The sequence below is a fragment of the Pseudopodoces humilis genome, chromosome 10, assembly GCF_049639895.1.
Source record: "Pseudopodoces humilis isolate 2021_Gansu_Grassland_sample_001 chromosome 10, ASM4963989v1, whole genome shotgun sequence".
NCBI lineage: Eukaryota > Metazoa > Chordata > Aves > Passeriformes > Paridae > Pseudopodoces > Pseudopodoces humilis.
In genome coordinates, this window is record NC_142209.1 from 21,368,774 (window position 1) to 21,393,748 (window position 24,975).

Consider the following 24,975-nt stretch of genomic DNA (forward strand, 5'->3'; position numbering starts at 1 on the left):
AATATGGATTCTGAGCTTTCAAAACCGTTTGAGCGGAAAGGACTAAAACATCAGCAGAGACGTGAGGGCCCTGGTGCTGGAGAGATTTTATTTTACAGCCTCCTGCCTGGGCAGAGTAATCAGTTGTTAAGAAGGTCCTGTGATGGAGCTGAGGCCTCTCCCTCCCCTCTGTGGCTGTGCTTGTGACTGATTACCTCTGTCAGGATTCTGTGTGCCTTCCAGTCTGAGCTCTCACCTCCTACTGACAGCCTGATGGACAAGCAAATGTGACCCTACCCTGTGGAGGAGCTCCTGGGGTGTGTGCAGCTGCAGAGCTGGATCAGGTACCTGCAGCACCTCTTGCCTGGGCCGTGCCTGTCATGGCTCAGCTGGGTCCCGTGGTGGGTGATGGCAGAAGATTCATCTCTGTGCCCTGGGTCTTGCATAAAGCACATCCAAGCACCACCAAGAGAGCTTTTGAAAGGAGCCCACTGCAGGAGCTGCACTCCATCACTACTTCAAGTCCTCACCAGCTCAAGGGAGCAAGGGATAGCAGGGCCATGGGACACAAGCATTAATATTGACAGGGGCAGGCAGGGCCCACCTCATTTCCTTGGTCTCCAGTCTCTGGGCAGCTGTTGCATGTTAGGAGGGGCAGAGGGCTTGAACCCCTTCATCCCTGTAGATCCAGCCTGCCCAAACAACTTTGTGGGGCTGGCTGGGGACAGCTGGCTACACGGAGGTCAGGCTTTGTGAAGAGATTCCTGCCACCTGCACTCCTGCTGTGCAGAGTCATGGCACAGGAAAGGTATGTGCCACCCATAAGAAGGGCTGCAGGCTCACAGGAGGGTGGTGTGGTCTTTGAAAGCAGCACTTTCACCAGCCAGCACACAAACTGAGTGCACGTTCCACCAGCTTGCTCCAGAGGAGCAGGAGGAAGAAATGGCGATCACTTCAAGCTGTTGGATTGAGATCAAAATAGAAAGCAGAGACTTAAATTCTCCCCGGGCAGTATCTACCCCAGGCACAACACAGAGGAATTTATAGCCTCCCTCTTCATTGCATGATAGTCAAGGACCTTTCTCTGAAAGTACTTGGAACATCTCATACATGTATGTATACTTGTCTAGGTGAGAGTCTGGCATGGAGGTGGGATGTTCTCTGCTTTTTAAATGGAACAAAACTGTAAGGCATCATCCAAGAGGCATTAAGCTAAAGGACCAAGATGAAGTTCTGATACCCTCAGACCCATCTGCATCTCACTGACTGAGTACCTGAGCTTATGTCAGAAGTTACACTGTGGCACCACAGTGACTGAAGCAGAAAGGAGAGGAATCTGCAGGAAAACCAATATTGCCTTCCCATAGCTGGGACTGTTGAGAGCTTGAATCTGTCTTCTGCAAGAGCCTTGGTCAGGGAAAACAGACATTCCCTGGTGAGACATGACTATGCTGTGTTGAAGTGTAAAATGAAACATTAAAGCATTGCAGCTGCCATAAATACACACTGTTAGCTTTAGCACTTCGCAGAGCCATCGGGCCTCATGCACACAGCCCTCTCTCAGCTCTTTTTATGACTGCTCCTGGGCTTTTCACATCAATTTGTCTTACTGACCAACCTTAAACAGTTAAGAAGCAATTGAGCTAGTTTAAGGAAGGAAGTGTTTTGATCTGTAGATTAAATTTTCGTAATGAAACTGAATTTATACCAAGGTATTTATGCAGGCCTGGTTTTTCAGTTGTTACTCCAGCACAGATCTCAAGGCATTTCTTTGCACTCTGATCTAATGCAAGATTAAAGTCCACTGAAACATTAGAGCAAACAGAGTTTGAACATTAAACACTTGGTTTAAAATCCTAGGGCATGATAAACTTCCTGCTATGGCGTAGAAGGCCTCCTGAGCCCAGCTCCGCTCTGCTGTTCCTTTTGCAGTGAGGTGTCACATTCTGCTTCTGTATTCATGGAGGCAGGCTGGGGTGTTCCCAACCACCTGGCTTTCACCCATTAGGGACATGCTTTTGTAAAAGTGAGTACCAGGCCTGGGATCCTTCCTGTGGCAGCACTTCTGCCAGCTTTTAGATCAGCAGGGTGGAGTGTGTGGCTGTTGACCATGGCCTGGGCTGGCTGCACAGGTGGGACATAAAGAGCAATGACCTGGGTTCAGCTAACTGTGCAACAGTGGAAATAGCACTGAGATGTGTGTGGAAAGAGAGCCTTTAGTCAGCACGATACTTAGCGAGGGTCTTGGCTTTATAGAAAGTATTTAGGGGCAACTTGCCCTCTTTGCTGAAATTTACTGTTAAGATGGTTTAGGGGATAATTTTACTGCAGTCTCATGGCATCTAATAAGTAAGCTATAATAAAATCTTAGAGGAACGTTTCTCCAACACCTTCTTCTCTCTGAATTTAGAGACTAAACTAGCAAATATTTTGAAAGTATGTCATGTATTTTACTGCTGAGGTGAGTATTATGCCACTGTGATAGGCTGCAGCCTTCGAAAGCCACTTCAAATAGCCTGAGTTCAAAAGGCAACTTGTATCTTTGATGCAGTTTAGTGCTTCTTTTGCACTTGCAGGTTCCCAAACACTCCAGCAGTGTTAGCTGAGCTTCCCAGGGTCCTGAGGAAGTTGGTATATGAGCAGTTTCACAGCTGGCAGGTCAGGCTGCGAAGCAAGGTTTGCCAGGGCTCACACTGTGAATCAGGGGCAATAATACCTATCTTCACTTTCATCTCTGTGCTTGAACCCATGGACTGGTGCTTCCTCCAGGCAGATTTAGTAACGTGAGCTGTAACACATCACCTTGGCTGAGAGAGTTCTGTGTGATCTCTTCAAGCCTTCCTTTGGTGCACCAACCACAAAGAACACTGCTGCGGGCATGCATGGCAGCAGCCAGGCTCTACTGTCTCACCATCCCAATGCAGCTTTGATGCCTTACAACCCCAAATCCAGCCAGAAGAGTTCAGAGCCCGTGTTGAACTGCCATGGCCAGGAATCCATGGGAGCTTTTGGTGGGAAATAGTTTGTGTAGAAGCTTTCCCTGCAGGGCAGCTATTGCCAAATAGCATTTGCCATTTGGTGTTGTGTAATTGGGAGTGAGAAGTGTTTCCTCAGTACCTGCACAAGTTTGAACCTCTCTCCAAGCCACAAACCAGTGTGGAGAGGAGCACTTAGTGTGAAGCTCTGTGTGAGATCTCAGCTTCTCTTGCACTGTTGATGACAGATGTTTTCAGTTTTCTGAAGTCCCCAGAGCACTTTGTTGCAAACAATACAGAAAAAAAGAAGCTCTAGAAATGCTGCATTGGTGCTTCCCTGCAGAGAGTGCCTCTGTTTTGTGTGTTGAAGTCTTTGGTTCTCAACAAGAGATGGTGGCTGGAGGATCACTAGAACAGAAACTGGAGATTAGGCAACAAAACTGTTGAGTGACTTGTAGGCAGCAGTCACCCTCAGAACCTAGCTGGTACAACCTATCCCTTCCTGCTTCTGCTCATGGAAAAGGCAGGAAAATGCAAACAAAGCCAGAAGGGGAAAGTACTGCAAAGTACAAAAAGTAAGGGATGACCTCTCCACCCAAGTGAGAAGGAAGCTCTTTTTTTGTGTGAATGATCTCAGACTCATTGCGCAGGCTAGCGGCATGTCAAAAGTTGCTCTATGCCATTTCTTCCCTTGACACGGCCTGTGTCAAGTGACCCTCTGTGTATAAGTGTTGTAATTCCCCCAACCCAGTTCTGCTAACCCCTGCTGTTGTCGTCATTGTCATCCCTTTCCTACATTTTGCCCCTTAAAATTCTGTGTCTCCATTTTTCTCTCCTCCTTCCTTTCTCCCTCGTCAGTGGAGAGCTGAGGACTCCGTCGACCATGTAAGTACCACTTGTGTGTATTCCAGGTTGGAAGAGAGGGGTTTGGTAAATCGATTTGTGAATTTTGTAGACACAGTACTGTCAAAACATTCCTTTCACTCCCTTAATGAGGCTGGAGAGTTACATTGTGAAACCTTCCGCAAGCAGCAAATCCAGAGAAAACTGGCATTTAGATTGCTCCTAAATGCAGAAAAGCAATTGACATTTCCTATAATCTGTATTTCCAGCTTGTTGCAGTGCAGTTTTAGGCAGGTTCAAGTGATCGACTCAGGAGGTTCATCCTGCAGTAGTTTGCCCACCAAGTTATGTGGTAAAATTAGATACAGAATCTTTAAACCACATTGATCGTAGTCATGAGAAATAACCTACACCCTCAACCATGACCTTTGGTTGAAACACAGATAGTCATAAGAAAACAATCACATTTCAACAGTTAAATTCAATTTTTCCCCATATAATTCTGAGATATAAATTTGGAGGAACAAACTAGAAAATGACCTTTTTAGAGTCAGCAATTCAATTACGTGCCCTACTGTGAGCTTCCCCAGCACGATGCATTTCTCCTCCTGCTTTATACGGAGCATTCTTGCTCGGAGTGGCTTTGTCATGACAGCACTGTGTTTGCATTATGCAATCAGACCTTCTTTCATCCGTCCCTCGTCTCTCTCCCCTCCTCCCAGCTTGCTTGCTTTGCTCCCGGTGGCATGCTTTTGCGTGAGAATTTCTCTTTGCATGGGTTTGGGAGGAGTGAATTCTCTTGGGACGTTCAGAGTCTGCAGGTTTTGTGAGAGTGCTTCCCTGCGGGTCCATTGGCACCGATCGGACTGTGCGTCCGCTCACCCGCACACACGATCTGCTGCAGGGGCGGAGGTGGGATCGGACTCTGGTTCACACGGTGATTTTGGCGGGGTTCTTGTTGGTGCTTGTTGATACTTCTCTGGGCTGGCTGGTTCTGCGATGGTAACGTGGTGATTTTGATGAGTAAGCCTGGGCAGGTATCCTGAACCAGCAGCAATGACTGGAAATCAGTAGGTTTAATAGCGTGGGTGTTTGTATGAGTGAGTGATGGGAGAGTGGCTGAGCTCTGAGAGCAACCACAGGCACCCCTCATACCCCTCAAGCTGGCAAGGAGCCCCTGGGCAGGTGTCAGGCCCCTGGAGCAGCTTCTGACAGTGCCCATGCTGCCTGTTCCCAGCAGCTCAAGCTTGACCCTCTCCATATCTGCTCTTCTCCTTGTCTGAAGGGGTAAATAACCAACATGGAGCCTCTGCCTCCTTTCCAAAAGCTTCCCCAACCCCACCCCCCGTTCATCTCTTGCTCCCTGACCCAATGGGTTATTAGTGCTAATGGCCCAGACACTCCCACTGCACCCACAGATGAATGCTGCTCAGGGGTACCTGCCCGAGCTGCTGAGCTCGCTGTGCTCACTCGTTCGCAGGCCTGGCCAGCCAGGCTTGGCACCAGTCACGTTGCTGCTGGAGGCCAGGAGGGAGGAGCAGTGCTCCTCTCTTTGATCTCAGATTGAAGTGTGGAGCCATGCCCTCCTCCTGCCCAGAGGAAGCCAGAGCATGCAAGGATGTACCCGTGAGTCCGCCCCCTCCCAGACCTCCCACGATGCAGGTTTTCCCTCCAGGTCTTGCCAGGGCCTTGCACTGACCTATCCCATCCCCACAACCCAGTGCCTGGCAAGGAGGGAGAACACAATGCTTAGAGCTGCAGGTGCTCCCTGCCCGGGGCCCCCCACCCTGCTCTGCCTCCCTGTGCTCCCCACGGCTCTGCTGCAAGAGGCAACTTTAAAAACCTGGAATTAGCCCCCAAGAGATTCTCATCCAGGTGAACTTGCTTTTGCTCTGGTTCACAGCTCCATAGTCCTCTTACTTAGCTTTCACACAGGACCATATCTGGATCAGATCTCCCTCTTGGCAGAAGCCGTGGGAGAGCACAGCTGCTGACATGGGTTGCTGGTGGGTCCCTGGAAAGGCCAAGTGTTAAAGGCAGGGGTGGAAATGAGGAAGGTGAGTGTTGGAGTGGCAGCAGTTCTGGCTCTGTGCAACGCGTGTGTTTGAGCACGATGCGTGAGTGTGAGCCAGGGAGTGTTGTCAGTGTGCTGCTGTTGGAGACACTGACCCTGGTGCCTTCCTTTGGCTCACTCCAGTAACAAGTCTTTGCTCTTCTCCTTTGCCTCCTCTCTGCTTCGTGAATGCACTCCCAGGAGACAGTCATTGGAGGCCTGCTGCCAGAAACCACCTACTCCGTCACAGTTGCTGCCTACACCACCAAAGGAGATGGTGCCCGCAGCAAGCCCAAAGTCATCACCACCACAGGGGCAGGTGAGTGTGGGGAACAGGTGTCATAGCCTCGTAGCTAGGTGGTAAAACCTCCCAAGAGGTGCGTGGGGAGTATGGCCAGAGCCAGGAGGAAGCAAGAGGGTTGGAGATGCTGCAGAGGTACAAACTCGTGTGATCTTCAGCCCATACTTAACAGGCTTTGCCACTGGATCACCTGAGCAAAGTGCAGCAAACAGATGGAGAGACGCTACCAGGGCTGGTGAGAGAGCAGTGAAACTCACGGGTCTGAGCTCATCTGCATAGTCCAGAGACCTGGGAAGAGGAAGCCTGAAAGTCCAGGCCCTCCCTCAGCTTTGGAGTGCTGGCCTGTCCTCACCTTGTTCCTTTAGGCAAGTGTCATTTCTTGCTTCCTGTGGTGACTGCAGTGCCGCCTGGAAGGGCCCCTGGCACAGAGGGCTCCTAAGAGGTGTTTCTCAGCTCCCCTCTGCCATTGATGCTACTTACATAGCTGAGCCTGGCTGTTCCTAGAGCCATGGTAAAACCTGGACTGCAACAAATCTGCCATAGAAATGCTGCAGACACAACTTGTAGGTCCTGGTGATCCCAGCCTGTTTGGTTCTGCTGTCTCAGTAAGATCGTACCTGCACCTGGATCAGGGGCACCCAGGAGTCATCTGGCGCTTCCCTCCAGGTGAGGTCAAGCTTGCCTTTGGCACTGGTACCAGCTAGTTATCACTGTCTTGTCCACTCACTAGCCTGTCCTACAACCAGTAATCCTGCTGCTTCCTCACACCAGCCACAGGAACAGTATTTACCACTTGTTATTACGGGAATGCAGCTTGTGCAAACTGAGAGCGTTTGTTCCTGGTGCTTTTAAACAAGGAACAGCTTGCTATCTCCTCTGCACTGCATATGGGGAGCTCCAGAGGTAGTTTCCACTGTCACAGTCTCAAATGCTGTCTCCCTGGTGCCTTGCCATGATGTATTTTCTGTTCATCAAATTGCTACAGCTGTCCTATAAACAGGAAGAGCTTCCTAAACGTCCCAGTGTTGTACTGTAAACCACAGTGGATCTTCCCGTGTTATGATGCACATTTTAAGGTTAATATTTGGAATCAGCTTTGAAAATACTGTGTCCCTTAATACTAGCTGCTGTTAGACATTGTATTATGAGTGCAAGGAGGATGGCACTGGCAATGGGAATGTAATTGTATCTCTTAAATACCTACAAAACTGCCTTCAGGGCCTTTGTACAGGCTCGACTGCAGGCATGACCTCAAAGGGGAGCGTTGGTGTCGCCCTCTGATGGCAAAAGAGGGGCATAATTCTGGCAAATACGGTTTTCTCTTGTGCTCGACTTTGGGCTCATACATTTCAAAAAACTGCAAGGATATTTGACTGGGTTTGGCTACATATTTTTTTTTTTCCATTTCTCTGGCCCCATGCCTTTGATTCTGAGTATCTTCCCTATCAGTTGATTTGTTTACAAATCTGAGCTGATGTGAAGACGCATCCTTTTTTTAACTGAAGGAGATCAAGGTATTAAACCATCAATTTAAAGCCATCAGTTCCTAACCAGTGACGGCAACACCCCTTGACTCGTGCAGCGTAAGCAAAAATCCTGTGGAACGCTTGTGTTCACCTCTCACATCGACACTGACATCACGAATCTACTTCTCAACTAAACCAAAATATATTCTGATGGCAAACAGCCCACCCAGCTCTGCTCGCTGCCTCTGCAGATGGTAAAACTGCAAGGTTTCAGGATGAAATTTGTCTGCCTCCAGACAGACCAGGGCGCTGGAATCGGGCTTCGGGGTGTCTGTTGTGGTACAGTGCATCAGGGCCAGCATGACCTGGTGCTGTGCACTGGCTGGAGTGTCTGAAGACCACTGATTGGGAGGACAGGATTCAGATCTTCTCTGAGATAAATGTGATGCTTTGAGGTACCTTAAACGTTTCCTGTAAAAGGGGATGAATTTTGGGGCTGGATATGGCTGAATTTATTTCCGGTTTAAATGGCAGCACATGGGAAAATGGCAACCAAGAGCTGGCTGGCTCTAGCTTCCCTCGCCACCGGATTAGGGTCAGTCTGCCTCTATCCCTGTGAATTGTCTGTCATCCTCTTCACCCTGTTGTCTGAACTTTCCCACTTTCCTCAATCCTCACGGACTGAGCAGCACAGAAGCGGTCCTTCCTTCCCCTCCTTCCAGGCTATAGATGGTCATTGTGTGTTTATGTTGCAGTCCCGGGGAAGCCCACCATGATGATTAGCACGACAGCCATGAACACAGCCCTCATCCAGTGGCACCCACCCAAGGAGATGGTAGGGGAGCTGCTGGGTTACCGGCTGCAGTACAGACGTCTGGATGAGGAAAAAATGAACACGATAGACTTCGGGAAGAGAGACCATCACTACACAGTGACAAACCTGCACAAGGGGGCCACCTACCTCTTCAAGTTGTCTGCCAAGAACAGAGCTGGCCCAGGAGAAGAGTTTGAGAAGGAGATCACAACTGCCGAAGATGTGCCAAGCGGCTTCCCCCAGAACCTGCGTGTGGTGGGTCTCACCACTTCCACCACAGAAGTTGCTTGGGATCCCCCGGTCTTGGCAGAAAGGAACGGCAAGATCGTCAACTACACAGTGGTATACAGGGACATAAATAGCCAGCAGGACCTGGTTAACATCACCAAGGACACGAGTATCACTTTGACAAATTTGAAACCTGATACCACTTACGACATCAAAGTGAGGGCCCGCACCAATAAGGGGGCTGGGCCACTCAGCCCCAGCATCCAGTCCCGGACCATGCCTGTAGAGCAAGGTAAGTGCCCCTCTAACAAACCCTAACAGGAAGCTCTGCCTCCAGGACAGGGACCTTTGCTTTGGTTCATGAGGCTTCGCTCCCCTCTGCTCTGACTGTTGTGATCAGGTACTGTGTGGCTCCCTAGTCTAAAACTAGTTCAGTGGGGGAAGGCTCTGTGAAGATTTTCTAAAGTTGCCGTTTAGGGGGAGAGGGGCGTTGGTGGTACCTTAATTGCATCCACAGGCACCCTTGGATGTTTTATCTGTGCATGAAAGGCTCTTGGTTGAACCAGAGCAGGTGGCTGAATAGGATCATCTGCAGATCCAGTACCTGAATAACACTGCTGTTTGATCACGATGAAGGGCCGAGGGAGTGTGAGTGGAGTAGGGACAGAGAAAGGCTGCAGTTCAGCCTACAACTTCCTTTCCGTGATGCTGAAAAGTATAGTCAAAAAGCAGAACTCCTCTGGAGACCGTAGACTTGGTAAAAGGCTGCTGCTCTCTTCTCCTCATTTCTTACTTCTCTGTTGCTGAACTCTTTGACCTCTGCTGCTGAGTTAGACAAAGAGACCTGGAGTCGAGCTGCCACCTGGCTCCCTCCTGACTTGGCTTTACAGTGCTCAAATACCTTGTTTTTCATTTCAGTGTTTGCTAAGAACTTCCGTGTCAATGCCGTCATGAAAACGTCTGTGTTGCTGAGCTGGGAAGTGCCTGACTCCTATAAATCTGCAGTGCCTTTTAAGGTAAGAGAGGGATTTGGAGGAGAGGAAGCTCCACCTGTGGCAGTGAGCAGGACAGTGGATGGCAGCATCAGTAGCTGGGTCCTGTCGGTCAGGCTCACCACTGCAGCTCCATGACGATGGTCAAACAAGCTTGTCCTGATGCCTGACATGCAACTGAGGTGTGAAAAGTTACAAATTTGATTTAATCAAAAGAAATTAGCAGGACAAAGTGGTCTGAAAACCAGCCAGTGAATAAAACGTTATAATAACTCTTTCTACAACGTGTCCTGTCTCAAACATCCATATTGCCCTCATGAGTTATTTCAGAGCATCAGGGCAGATGCATAATATCAGGGAGTGAAGGGAAGAAGCATCATCAAACTTCCTGAAGGTCTTAGAGGTGTGAGCACCACAAAATGTGTCAGGACAGAGGGAACTCTGCAGGAATGCTGCTCTCCTTTCACCAGTACAGTTCTGGATATGGTGTCATCCAGCGGGTGCAGACAACACTGATCACGCTGCCTTCCTGCTCTTGTCTGACCCCCAGTACTTGTCACCTATATGGATAAAAGACTGGAGTGTGTAGATCTCAGTGCAGTTTCTCTCCATTAAGAAACAACTCCAACATGTCACATCATCAAAGATAATCTTCCCAGTCTCAGCACCAATCTGCTGCTTCTGCAGAGGTGCCAGGGTGAAAGCAGTGTGACTTCTCTTTCTCCTTGCATGTGCCCCCTGCCATGCTGTGCCTAAAGTGCAAATACAAGGCCTGCATGAGCTGTGGGGGATCCACAGCCAGGGAAATGAGGGGAAATCTTGAACTACATCCACATCAAAGTGTGTGAGCACCTCCCCTTCCCTGTTACTAACTCTCCTTGTTTAAACCCTGAAGCTGAATTACCTTGATCAATAGCAGGCACTTGTTAACATACAGTTTAGCTGAAGCAGACAAGGCTTTTGTGAAGACCTTGTGGTATTCAAAGCTCTCCCAGATGTAGGGCGCATTAGGATCAGTGTTCAGATATCTGGCTGCAAGGAACTTCACAGAGCCCTGTTACTTGGCACTCTGCTGCAGAACCAATGTGCTTCGTTTTGCCTTGTCTTGTGGCCCAAAGCCCACATTGCTGTCTGACAGCACAGTGCTGGGAAGGGAGAGTGTGACCCTTGGAGCATTACTACCACACAGGGATGAAGTGGTTGGAGGTAGTCAGGAGCCAGGGATGTGACGCTGATGCCCTATCTGTCTCCACTCCTAGCTGCATAACTGTGATTGCTATCTCAGGGTGACTCAGGTCTGCCCCTGCTGCAGGTTAGCCCTCAGCTGACAGGGGAGATGGCATTAGCCACTTGCTAACTTAAGAGCAGTCATGCAAACCAGAGTGTTACAGGGATATTTCTGTAACAGTGCCTTCTTTTTATTAATATCCCCAGACTCACAGACACACGTGAGTCAAGGCCAGGAGCTTAAGAGGGTCAACTGTAACTCGTTGAATTGTGCCAGTTGAAAGAAATCCTTAACCTTCAGGATTTTGTGTTTTTATAAACAAGGTTCACCTCTCTCCTCTAATTCAGGCACGTGGAATGCTGAGGCCAGAGCCTAATACTGTAACTAGCATAGCAGATAAATCTCCATGGGAACAATTAGTATTATCTACACTTGATAAACAGTCTCATGCTAAATCTATGTCCCAAAGGGTGTCATATTCTACTTTAACAGATTTAATTAAAGTAGATATTGTTCCAACAATGAATAGTGAGGCACAGGCAGGACTGGTGCTTTTTTTTATTAGAGAATGAACTGAGACCTCAAGATTTTTCATTGCTGCCAAATCAATAATGAAGTTTTGAGATCTCTTTGGGGAATTTCCACAGCTTATTCTGGTCCAGGAGATAAATTCCTTGTAAAATGTTGCCCAGCGGTTGTGGTGGAGCCGAGGCACCATTCCTTTTCTTATTCCACCTGCAAAAAGTTGTTCTGGAGCTTTCATGGAAAGCGCAAGATAGATACAACCTTCTCCTTGGGAAAAGTGCATTTCCTAAGACACATTCTTCACCTTAAGAGTGGGACAGAGGATATATTGGTTAAAGGCAGCATTACAAGGTATTTTAGAAATGGGGAGAAGGAACAGCACCTTTTGAAAATTATAATGATACAGTTTTGGAAATAACCCCTGAGAATGCTGGGCAGTGCTTTCTCACAGTGTGTCCCATGGAATGTAGTAATTACTTCTGCCTGCAAATACTCCAGCCTCATCTACTTCTCCATTGAGTTGTTATTTTTGCCAGTGTTGCACACTATGTGTCTTTTCATCTTTTAGTTCAATACATTCTGTACTGCCTTGAAATCAAGCATGAGACCTTAAACAGTGACATTTGGACCCACCTAGCTTTGCAAATCTTTCCCTGTGAGTAGGAGCAGCACAGATGACATTTTACAGCAATCTGGGGGCTAGTCAGCACTCTTTGGCACTTCAGAACCCGTGGGCCAGATTTGCTGCTGACTCTGGTAGTTACCAGTGGGCCATGATGCAGCCTCTAAATAGCATTCCTGCTTGAGCTTCTGGGCATCTTCCAGCTGCACATGAATGACTGTTTCTGAGCCCTTACATTAGTGTAAGGGCTTAACTAATGGTGCATAACATTTGAGAAGACAGTGTGTTGTGGCAGGTAAAGGGACGCAGAACTGCTGCAGCAGCTGTGAAAAGGAGGGATGGCAGAGAATGCTTCAGGAAGGCATTGCAAATGCCAGTTTCACTGTCCTTGCATGCAAATTCCTGTGCATGGCAATAAAAATCATCATCTGGTGTCAGCTCTGAATCAGAGGTTGTGTCCTGGCCATTACAGTGCAGAGCAAGCAGGAAAACTCTGAACTGAATGCTTACCGTCTTTTCTGCTTCTTGCTCTAGGAAAATGGCTGTGTCCCCAGCACATGCTCATGTGCAGGCAGTTGGTGGGTGTCTTCCCTAGAGCACACTGAGAAGCGTTTGGTGATGCCTTTATTGGGGAAGAATTCATAATGAGAAATCCAAGAGGCAGCAGAAGTCTGGGCTTTTCGTCCTTTCAGCGTAGGTTTTAGTGTTGGAAGTTTGGTTTTGTTCAAATCTCTGTGTGAGCACATGAAAGAGAAATCTGGCTGCTCCCCCAGGACACGCCCTGACTTACAGGCATCTGGTGTATCTAGACCTGTACTGTTGCAATGTCTTGGAAGGGGTGGTGCTGGTCCAGACAGCAAAGCTGCTGGATTTAAAGTCTAGTAGTCCTCTCTTCGGTATGGCTACTTCTGTGTCAGAGCAACTACTTACCTGATATTCCAGTGCTGCAAGAAGCATTTGTTCATTTTGATTTTTCACTCATTTTAGCACCCAGCTGATGTACATGTCTTTGGAGAAAGGGATTAAGGCCCAGGAGAGAGTACCATTAAAAGGAGTCACAACAGAAAACAATTCCCTCTGGCTGTTCTACTATGCTACCTTTGACAGCCCTTCATGCATGTGGAGCAACAGCAGGGCCTTTTGTCCCTGCAAACCTGTTACTTTAGTTCCTTGGTGCTTACTTTTGCAGTCCATTCCCGAAAACTGAAGCACATCAACAAATGAGATTGGTTGCATCTCTTCTCCATAGCTGGCTTCTCTCTGCTGCTGTGTTACTTGTTAGGAGTCTTTTCTCAGCAAAAAAGCTGGAACTCTTTTCCTATCCTGACCTCCATGCAAAGTGACATGAAGAGGATTGAAGCATGCTGTGGGTATTGCTGTTTGGATAACACAAAAGCTGAGCTGCAAATTCTGGGCCTAGCCAGGTCCTTGTGCTCCACTGTCCTTCAGATCTCTTTCCAGGACCTCTCTTCCCCTTCCAGCTCCAACACTGAACATTAGAGCAGTGCTAATCAGCTGCCCTCGTACTAGAAAGCTGGCAGCTTTCTGTAGATTTCAGCCACCTGCTGAAAGGGGGACTTGAAGGAAAGTTTGGTCCCTCCCTTGCTGCCGGAGTCAGCCTGAATGGTGGGCTCAGCTGGTGAAAAATCATTTCAAGTAATCAGTCTTCCACAGAGCTGTCTTCTCTCTTTCAAGGCCACTGTTGAAACAAGCACATTTTACCGTGTGGTCTCTGGCATGGTTTAACATGCTCCAGCTCTGCCATTGACAGTTTTTGGCATGCTGTGTCTCTGCACCACTGTCAGGAATCCAGCACTCCCCTGCCAGGTGTTGGACAATCACCTGGTGCAAAGAAATATGCTGATTTTTCACAGCTGGGACACAACCTATGGCCTCTCTAGCTGTCTCCACCCCATTTGTCTCTCTCTCTCTGGGAACTGTGTGAGTTTTTGATTTACAGAGGCAGCACCCAAGGTTTTGGGGTAAGGAGCTGTTCCAGCAGGATCAGGATCGAGGTTCCCAGGGCAGATGGGCTGTTGGGTGCAGCTAATCCAGCAGTGTCCATGGCTGCTGTGCCTGGGGGGAGGTGGGGGTCCTGCATGTCGACAACAAGGCATTGAGAAGTGTTGTTAGCTGAGGGGTCCACGAGAGGAAGCTGAGCTTGGGGGCTGCTCACTGCCCCCAGCCACCAGCAGTTCTGCCCTGCCCTGCCCACAGCCCCTTGCTGCAGGCACGGCAGGGAAGAGCAGCTCCGACCTCCTGCCCACGGCTGTGTGGCGCCAGCATCTGTTGTCATGACGACAGGGTGTCACACCTGCAGAGCCGCCGTTCTGGGTACCAATTTGTGAGCCCTGTGCCGGATTTGTCAGATCATTGGTGAGGCATGTAACCCCCCCCCCGGTCACCTTGCTGAGAGGGGAATGATCTGCATTAAGCATCCAGCCAGGCATCAGCTGGTAGACATGGGAGTGACACCAATTTAAAGCAGGCAGGATTTTACACCTCAAGCCTATTGCGTGTTGTAGCCTCGTGAGACAAGAAACAAAGACCCATTCATTTCCACGCGGGGGCAAAGCACAGCCATCTGGATTCCTCCCCCAAGTAGGTGCTGAGAAGCAGGGCATGTGGCACCACCAGCCTCACTGCTGGCCCTGGCCACCCAGGCTGAGATGACCCCTCTCTGCTCCATCACTGTGAGGCACAGGGAGCACAGCTCACCCTCTGCTGGGGGTTGCTCTTTAGCTGAAGATTTATGGCTGTTTACAAAGCATAAAGTAGCCAAACCACCTGAGGGAGGGCCCAGAGCCAAACTGTCATCTCTAGCACTGCTGTTTTGAGTGTGAGTTTGCAGCAGCAGCTGTCAGCTGCATGAACATGTCCTTTTCCTGTTTCAGATTCTGTACAATAGCCAGAGTGTGGAGGTGGACGGCCACTCGATGAAGAAACTCATCAGTGACCTCCAGCCAGACACGGACTATTCTTTTGTGCTGATGAACCGTGGGAGCAGCGCAGGGGGGCTCCAGCACCTCGTCTCAATCCGCACTGCTCCTGATGTCTTGCAAAGCAAACCCATCGCCACAAACAAGTACATACAGGAAGGAAAATTCACACTAGCTCTTCCCAAAGTGCAGACCACTGTGCCAGTTCGGTAGGTGCCATGCCTGGGTGTCGAAGGCAGGGTGGGGGGCTAGGGGTGGGGAGAGAAAGGTGGGGCAGACCTTTGCCAACATGTGGATTTTGTAACCTGGGAGTGAATTTCCAAGCAGGCTGTGGTACAGAGGCAAGCATTTACCCATAACATGGGATCACGGTCTTGGCTCTTCCTGAGCAAATATTGATGTGTAATAAAATTAAGACAATTCTCTGACAGTTTGCTCTCACCCTGCTGGGTATACTCCAGATGCTACCAGCATAAATACAGTTGAGGATCAGGAGGGACTTTCTCTGACACTGTATAATATCCTTTAAATAAATAATGCCTAAAGCCTCAAGGAGATTAAAAAAGCGAGTTTATGGAAGTCTTATTCGTTACTGTGGTATCCTTGTGCTGAAGCACAATTTCCCCAGGGTTCTTGCTACAATCCGATTATATAAATGTCCTTCTCACAGCTCCCACACCACCCTCTGGAACCCAGTATGTAGATCTTCATTATCCTAATGAGTGCTAATGGCAGTATTCTCTTCTTTGGTGCAGCTGGAAGCCAGCCTTTTCCTTACTGAGCCCTTTTGCTGCTTAAAGGGCACAGAAAGGAGTAGGTCATGCTTGAGTCATACAGCACACATTATTTGGTGACCTGCCAGAGAGATGGCTCAGGGTCCAATGCTTGTGTTTCCTTCCTTCCCAGGTGGTACTACATCGTGGTTGTGCCAGCAGACCAGAGCACCAGCGCCCTGACTGCTCGGTGGCGGACTCCAGATGAGATGGAGCTGGACCAGGTAGGAACCTACAGCAGCTGCTGTGATGGAAGTGATTCCCAAGCAGCCCAGTGCACTTTGCCCAGGCTTCCTGGCAGCAGCATGGATGCAGCAACACAGGTGCCGGCTGCACATCAGAGATGGGGTCTGTTTTGTGGGTGCCCACTCAGCCTTTCTTCATGTAGGAAGGAGGCTGGGTGAAGGTAAGGAGGAGCTACCTCCCAGAATTGGCCACCTTAGGAGACCACATTTGAGTGTCTCAGAGCTCTGGCCAGGACAGATCCTGTCACAGGTCATACAGTCCTTGCAGCCCTTTTTCAGATGAAATGACCATGCTGATAATGAAAACAAGCTAGGAGAGAAAATTACTGGTTTCAGTTCATTAAGCTTTGTTGTCAGGAGGCTTTTCCCTCTCTGGACAGGACCTAAGCCTGCAGTGTAGATAAAGAGTTCATTCTTGTATCTAACAAACCCTGCAAAGCTCCCTTCACACCTGCTTGTTAAAGGCTTTGAGCATTCACCAGCCATTACCCCAAGATGCAGCTTGTCCTCTGCCAGCAGTGCTCTGACACCCGAGGCATGAAACATGTGCAGGTGTCAGGAGACTCCCACACAAGGGCTTTGTGGGCTCTTTCTTCCCCACACACACCACATACACCACTTCCCAAAGTGTAAAGGAAAAATTCCAAGAAATAACACACAGAAAGATCCATTAAGAGAACAAAGTTGCAAGCTTGAAGCACTCAGAAATGACAAACAGTTAGAAGCTGTAAGTCAGCCCTTGGCTTTATTTATATGATCACACAGTCGTTTTTGTGAGGTTCCAGCTCCACAATGTGTATTTGTGGTTCTGTTCTGCAAATGAAGCACAGCTGTGTGATGGAGAACCATCACACACAGGTCTCCTGCATGTTTTCATTGCAGAAGTTTTCCAGCATAGCAGATGTCACAAGAAAAAGGAGACCAGCATGAGGAAGGTTGCTTTGGTTTTCAGTTTTAGTTGGTTGAAAGCTATCGAAAGAACTGGTTTCTGTCTCTGTCTCATCCAGCCTCAGGCAAATGATTTAAGCCAAAATTTTCATTAGCAGCCAGTGTCTTGTATATTGTGCTTTTTTTGAGTGTTCAGTTTGAGATCCTGGAGCTCTCATTTGCAAAGCCTAAGCATCCCTAGCTGCAGAGAAAGTCAATAGGAGCTGGATACAGTCAATGCTATAAAGAAAATACAAAGTTTTCTTGAAAAAAAAAAGCTAATGTCATTTCAGTTTGACATTCGAATTTAGTGGACATTTTTTACATTAATGTTGCAGTGTTTCTGTTCTCCATCTGTAAAATTGGGATAATCACTTTTATCTTGACTCATGGGTCTTTGGAAGATAAGATCATTAATGTTTGTGAAGTACTTGTAATAGTATAGTGATCAGCACCATAGAAAAGCCCATGAGGAAATTATTAATTTTGTCTTCAGAGCTGGATGTGAATAGTAAGCAATAAACAAGGCCTCAGGCTGCATAATGCAAAGAAGAAAACAAAATGTGGAATAGCTACTCTTTGATTAAGCACTGTCTGTCCTGTCTGTTGAGGAAAGCAGGGGACTTACAGAAAAGATAGTCTGTGACTCTGCAGTCAAGGGTGCAGCTGAATGCACATACATAAAACAGCTGAATTAATTTTCCACAGGCAATATTAATTTTCTAACTTTTCAGGATCTGAACAGGCCTAGCAGTTTTCTGATTCACGGTCTTTTGCTGTGTATTATGTGTATAAGGGGCAGAAGCCTCCAGCAACCTTAACCACAACCGGAGCCCTGTAGTTTTGTGTATATGCTGCACTTTCTGCCCCAAAGAGCTCAGTAATCTCAGAGATCTGTAATCTCAGCCTGATGCAAGAGATGGGTATAAGAAGCAAACTCCACACTCCAAAAACTTCCTGCTTTTTCCCCTCAGGATTAGAATGACATTTGTGAAACAACTAAGATTTCTCAAGCCTCTTCTTTTATTTTCTTAAATTTTTTTTCTGGTGGTACTATAATGACAAGGTATAGTTTTTCCTAAATTACTTCTCTGTGAGTACTGATAAGAGGATAAGAATGTACTGTGAAGGGGGAAGAGTGAGGGGTTTCTTCTCCAGCTTCTCCTCCTCAGGGGGAGTAAGCCTAGCTCAGCAGCGTGACTTTGTGTGTACATCACTGTCCTTACCCCTCTGATGTTCCCTGTCTGCCCTGACAATGTTGCATTGATACATTTCTATGTGAAATGTATTTCAGCGGTCCTTCTTCATTTTGAATTAGAATTTCTTTTCCAAACTTGATGTTCATTTTTATTCATTGGAAAAAGAGATCTTTAAACATTCGAGAGTCATTCTTAGCAGTGCAGTTGGATTTTTGTGCATTATATCCTTTTTCATGAAATTGTGACTATGACATTTGCTATTTTTACTCTGAACATTCCATGAAATCTGTTACCATTCTGTGTGGTTTAAACAAAGCTCTGCCTTTGACACAGCAGCAGGTGAGATGCAGAGGCACTGACAGAAGGGAAGGACACAGCAAATGTCACTTTTTCCCTAAACATTGGCATCAGCTGTAATTCACATCCAGTGTCTGTAGAGAGTGTGAGTTGCTGTCCAGACCAATAACTGGGCCACAGAACATGGCTTGGTTCCCTCACAGCCCATTGGGACACATAACTCAGGGGGACAGTCACAGCCAGGCTGTCTCAGCCCTAACATTTACCACATCAGCTTCCCAAGACTCAGGACACTTCCAAAGTTGGGATCCTAGTGGAGGTTCTTGCAGTGAGGTTCTGCAGACATGTGCCCCACCAATGCCTAAATGGCTGATACTTGCTTCTGGTTCCTTAGTACCACAGATACAAATCAAACCCAGTCATCTGCTCCTCCCTTCCCTTCACCCCTACTGAGTGCTACAGCCAGTAAGGTGACAGTGTAAGGCAGTGTCATGCTGTCAGCAATAGTGATGGCACCTTGTTTGTCCCCAGCTGCTGGAGGCCATAAGCCAGGGGAGTCAGAGCAGGCGGCAGCGGCGCCAGGCAGACAGACTCAAACCCTACATTGCTGCTCAAGTGGATGTGCTGCCTGAGACCTTCACCCTGGGGGATGAGAAGAACTACAAAGGTTTCTACAACAAGCCTCTGTCTCAAGACCTGAGCTATCGCTGCTTCGTGCTGGCCTCGCTGGAGGATGGGGACACGGTAAGGACTTTGTGTGGGGAGCACACCCTGTCTTAGCAGAGCTGAGCTGGGCTCAGTGCACGCAGGGTGAGCAATTGCTGCAAGGCTGGATGACAGAGTTTTCTCTGAAGGGAGGAGGGAGGCTGCATCGCTGGCCTGAACGAGCTGAGGCAGCCGTGGGAATTGACTTGATAAATGGTGTTTTTGGAGGGAAATGGCACCGTGTGTTCCACATAACAGATGAGAGTGGAGGATACTGTCAGCACACGTGTTCTGCACAAGCTCAGTTGTGGTTTGCTGGGCTGTGCTCAGAACAGAGCTTGGCACACGGTTGGGATGGGTTCTCATTCTGCTTTGGTTCAAGTAAATGTCTGTAGAAAGCAGTCCACAAAATCCTACCCTGCACAGCAATTGCTGCTACTACTCTGCAGTGAACAGGATGTTCCCCCTGCAAACCTGCCCTCAAAGGCACTTCTCTGCCCAGAATTTCACTTCAAGATGACATCTGGAAAAGCAAACCTGTCTCCCATCACAGTGGCTTATCAGCAGGGCAGAGGTGAACATTTCCCTGCTGTGTGGGGGTTCTGCTCCTGCACATGTCCCTGCTAGAAGCCAGCAGCACACGGGCCTGGACACAGGAGAGGCTGATGCAGTAAGCAAGGAGCAGCACAGCAGGACCTGGGCATCAATGTCCAGCTGTAAACACTGGGCAGGAATGCTGGTGGCAGCAGTAGCAGTGGCCAGTGTGTAAATAATGGAAATAATAGAGATGCACCAAATCCTTTGGTTGGATTCCAAGCTGTGGCTTCCTCAGCCTCATTTGCTTGCTCATTAGGGCTGGTTGAGTTCTTCATTACTCATCCAGCTCATGTGTTCTTGTGGCAAGATGTGCACACCAGTGAGGGAAGAAGAGTCACAGATAAACAACAAGGTAGTGCAGAGGCCTTGAGATGCACTATCCTGACAATCCCTTTCAAGAAGAGGTGACCTTAACTAGTTGATCCCAACTATATCATCTCCTCACTAGCACAGACTTGCCACAGCCCTCTAGTAAGCCACCAGCCAGCAGTAGCACTCCTACAAACCTCCTATATACCCTGCTCCTACAGACCACCTCTCTGCATCCCCTGCTGCATCACATCCACATTCATTTTGAGGCACTCTATCCGAGGCTGTGCACTATCTCCCCCACCCAGCTCCTCTGAAATTGCTTGCTCTGTCTCTAGTGTCAGCAGGAGAGCATAACATTGCCCTTCTTCAAAGGCAGAGGAAATGTGGTTGAAACGCTGTCTCTGGGAGCAGTTTTTCACCTGCATCTCAGTCTGCCTTTGGAAATGCCACTGAGATAACAGTCCTTCTGATCTCTTCTGCATCTGACTTTCCTTGGAAGGCGACATCTCCAAAGCGCGTTTGAAAAAAATATGAATCTTTGCCCCTTGCACAAAGCTTTGGAGATGGTCACACCTTGCTGCACACATCAGCATGCGCTCCTTCCCTCCCGCACCACTGATGAACCTTGACCTTCTTGGGGAGTTAAAGCATTTTTGCCTCCCTCACAGAGTAGCCAGTTACCCAAGCAAGAGGAGTCACAGGCATCTATGCCATGTTCAGAGCTGTAGCTGACTCCCTGCCCTGTTGTTTGAACTGGACACGGGGTTATAGGAACAGTCTGATGGCTTCCAGTGGTCCTGTGCAAACTTCTTCTAGAACAGAATTAAACCAGGAGCTGGCAGCTATTTCAGTTATTGAAATAAGGTCTCATAGGGCTGAAAGGTTTCACAAAGTGGCAACCACCCCCCACACTTCTTTCCCAGATAGTGGCACCTCTGCTGATAAATCCAAGGAGAGCTGCTAGGGTGCTGAACTAGTGCGTGGTGCCAGAAGGATGTCCTGGATAAGACCATTTTCTGTACTCCACGTTTGAAACCAGCCTGGCTGGGATCAAGGGCACCTGTGAGAGCAGATCAAGATGTGCATTTGTGTGACACCAGCAGGCTTGATTTTTCCCTTTCTTCTCCTCACATATGTGAAGACATGAAGTGCATGTTTAAACTACAACCTTAAAGCAGGAGATTTATAGATCCACAGGCACCTCTTCTGTGAACGAAACTTTCTATGGCAGGAGCAGAGCTTTCTGACTCCTTAATGCCTGGCAGCAGGTGCCGCTCAAAAGCCACAGGCACAGAACTGATACAGCTCTGGCCCTCTCTAATAGGGGGAAATGATTTGTTTTTGCAGCATTTAACTCTTCTGACCCAGCAACGCTGTGCTGTGAAGGTGCAACACAGCTCCATAAGCCTTAGCAACAGCAGCAGAACACCAGGTGCAGTGTCATTTTTCTGCAGGAAGGGTTCAGGTTTCTGCTGATTCCATCTAGCTAGTGGGGCTAGAAAGCTGTCCCTTCAGGTTATAAATCACTGCACTGCCACACAGCAGAAAGGAAAGGAACCTGTAAGAATGAGCCTCTTTCTAAGGTCTGTTTATCAAAGACATCAGGTAGAAAATGTTCCTGTCATTTCATTCCTTTAAGAAAACACGCCTCGCCCAGCAGGGGTTTTCCTAATATAACTCTATCCTGAAGAGATGTGTTGATATCAGCACAGCAGGTATTGTAAACCACTTAGGAAGGAATCATCAGCCAGCTCCCTTGTGCAATTGGTTGGGATTCAAAAGCTTGTGATTTGGCTCCAAGAGAATCCAGGGCTGGCAAGTGGCTCTTAGCTGGGCTTGTTCAATTTTGCACCTCCAGGTCAGGTTTGTCAGCCATGAAGTTGCTGGCACTGGAGCTGTTTCACACCAGCAAAATTGCTGGCACCCTGAATGTGTCAGGCCAGGCAGAACCTGTGGCCACAGCATGACCTCCACTGATGCCAAGGGAGGGAGTATCTCATGGTATGTTGCTGGGGTTTGAGAAGCATGGGTGTTCTCTGTTAGCCAGAAGCAAGGGGAAACCTCAGCATTTCAGGGATGTAGCTGTTGCTTTAGCATAATGGATGTTGCTTTTCTCTCCCTCTCCTGCCTGTGCTGTTCAGAAGAGATATGCAGCCAGCCCCTACTCAGATGAGATCGTGATGGAAGTGGCATCAGCAAAGCAGCAGGATGAACCAGAGATGCTGTGGGTGATGGGACCTGTCCTGGCTGTGATATTAATCATCATCATTGTCATTGCCATACTTCTCTTCAAAAGGTGAGATCCAGTCTGGGACATGGAAGTTACGGCATGAGCACTAGAGGTGCTGGCACTTTCAGGGCCTTCCTTGTAACCTTGTGATACAGGGTGTTCTGACAGACAATCCTTGGTGGTCACAGGGAGGAGGAAGGTCTCTACCTGGCACAGCAAGAGGCTGCTGTGTAAGACAGCAGGGCTGGGTATGCAGAAGGTAGTTAATATCAGCCGCAGGACACAGCTGCTGTGGATTCTGGAAGCATATAAGCAGTGGGACAGAAGAGAGCAGCTTTGTCCCTAAAGCCAGTCTGACTGCTCTCTGGTCACAACAACTTGGATTGGCAGCCTTGGTAACTTCTCTAGTACTGGTTCTCTGTAGAAATTGCCTGCTTGATCTGTGGCAGCTGCCCTTCCTCCTGTGAATTTTGACTGAAGAACATGACCATGGTGGTGAGAACAGGGCATGGATATGACAGACTTGAAATCAGAGTGGAGCTCTCTTCTTAGGGCCTCTCAGTCCTGACTACTGGATCAAAACCACCCTCACACTGTGCTCCCTGTGGGAGCAGACACCTCTTTTTGCCTGGAAGAGCAGTCTTGCTCCAGTTGTAACTGTAGCATGTAATGATTGTTAGTCCTCAGGAGGAGCCATGGGTTGCATTTGCATGTGTTCATGTAGCCTGTTCAATTACAGTAGGTCATTCTCTATCAGCTCAGCTCTGAGGTTCTGCTCCTCCTGGGCTTTCTATTTACATATGGCTCTCTAGCTGGGGAAGAGAGCTGCCTTTGTTGTCTGATTAAATGGAGTTCTGCTGTGCATGTGCAGTCAGTGCCTTTCTGTGTCAGTGATCATCTCCTTTCTTCTCTTCCTGCTTTTCCCTGGATCTAGTAAGCAAGAAAGGTATGAATCCATTTTATCTTTTTGTTCTCCTAAAATTTCAAGTCTATTTCCCTTTTTAAAAATCAAGCCTGATGCTACTAAGGGACATCTTTGTTTTTGGGAGCGTGAAGCATGCCAGCCTTAGGAGTTTACAGACTTTGTTTCCTCAAAGGTATCAGCCTCCTAGCAGTTGTCAGCCTCTCAGAGCTCTCAGGGAGAAGTTCCAACATAAAGACTTCCCAGATTGCTTTTGCAATTAAATTAAAAATAAAAAAAACCCGACAATAACGGCAGTTATAGGGGTTCCTTTGTTTTCTCAGTCACTTCAGACTGAGAGCTGTTCCCTTAAGAATGCAGGTGCATTCTTGCAGCCTCTAATGAGGAAGCTTTGAGGGAATACAGGGTAACAGTAAGAAACAAGATGTTTGCTGGTCTTTAATGAGAGAAAGTGGCCCCAGAGGGGCTTTCTGTACCAGGGTTCCGTAGAAGATACCTTGCCTTAGCTTTGCTTTGTCCCGGAGCCGTGTGGCTGGAGCACCAGGAAGCACCAGCCTGAGGTGCCCAGACCTGACATACATGTACCTGCTGTATCCCATCCTTTTCCAGCACCACCCATGTGCTCAGAGTGATGCTGAGGTTTTGGCTGCCCAGCCTCTCTGTGGAGGCATTTTCTCCCAAAGGTATCTGTGTGTAATATTCACAGTGACAAGTCTAATGGGAATAAATTGAAGCTGAGCAGCAGTGGATAGCTTGGGATCTGGAGGATGGTTTAGCAGTTGCCCTGACTGGGCTAATGAGACAAAGTTTAATTACATGCTGTGTCCATTCCCCCAAAAAGATGGCCCAGTTTGCTTGAGGACTGGTACACAGTAGCACATTGTATATCCTGCTGTGCTCCTGATAGGAGATTTATTTGTTGGCTCATTATTCTCCATTCTTTCTATCAGTGCTCTCAGTCCTTCAGCTTTTTTGTCTTGGTCCAGGCAGCTGGAAGGCTTCTGAGATGTTGAGATGCCTCAGAGTAGTGTAAGACAAGCTGGTTTTCTCCACTGAACAACTCCAGTATTTGCTGCAGCCTCAGGCTGCAGGTGGAGCTTGCTCACAGGCTGGGCCACACAAAGAACACACACAGGTTTCACTCATGATTTATGCACTAAATTTTCTCAAAGTGCTTCTTGTTAGTGGCAGCCCAGCATGCCCAGCCTCTGATGGAAGTGAAAGGGCCCTGTACCTGTGAGAGCATTTGGGATCATGCATAGTTCAGGGTCACCACCATCCAGGGATGCTGCTGCCTTTGTGCAGAACCTGTCAGCCCTTCCGTGTGCTTCCAGGTGCCTCACAAGGAGGTCCAAAGCAGAGACTGACTGTTGCCATTTGCAGGCTGGTAAATGTGCTTGCATTCATACAGAGCAGCAGTGCTGCAGCTCCTTCTCTTCCAGGAAACATCCGGTCAGCAGTGGTGTTCAGGCAAAATCCATTTGGGGGCTGTATCCAAAAGACAAAATCTCTCTGTATTCCTGCATGCTCCGTGCATTGGCCAAGTGCCAGGGTCAGCACAGCCTCAGAAGAGAGAACTGCTGTGCTGCTCTTCAACCCTTGGGTCTACCCAACATATTTGTAATCTAGAGCTAGAAGAGGGACTTAGAGACTGACTAGAAACTCTTCTTGCAGTATTATATTTTCCTTAATACTCACTTGTCCACTTTTTGATTGGATCTGTCCCTGCTTTGCCTGTGAATTCCAGCAAGAGCCTGAGGTGGTGGCATCGCTTTAGGCATAAATATAGCATGAAGAGACAAC

The 24,975-nt window shown here is 48.2% G+C and overlaps 1 protein-coding gene across 9 annotated transcripts in view; it reads left to right on the forward strand.

Moving 5' to 3' along the window:
- The window catches only part of PTPRF (protein tyrosine phosphatase receptor type F), a 376,425-nt gene that overhangs the window by 318,823 nt on the left and 32,627 nt on the right, over positions 1-24,975 (forward strand). For 4 of the 9 annotated variants that reach the window (XM_088060645.1, XM_088060644.1, XM_088060647.1 and 1 more), the window contains 8 exons: positions 3,813-3,839; positions 6,052-6,169; positions 8,373-8,951; positions 9,578-9,675; positions 14,921-15,174; positions 15,872-15,962; positions 18,938-19,150; positions 22,162-22,316. In XM_088060645.1, coding sequence (XP_087916771.1) covers positions 3,813-3,839; positions 6,052-6,169; positions 8,373-8,951; positions 9,578-9,675; positions 14,921-15,174; positions 15,872-15,962; positions 18,938-19,150; positions 22,162-22,316 — 1,535 coding nt within the window. The remainder of the gene's footprint in view (positions 1-3,812; positions 3,840-6,051; positions 6,170-8,372; positions 8,952-9,577; positions 9,676-14,920; positions 15,175-15,871; positions 15,963-18,937; positions 19,151-22,161; positions 22,317-24,975) is intronic. The other 5 variants (XM_088060649.1, XM_088060650.1, XM_088060646.1 and 2 more) reach the window with 3 other exon arrangements.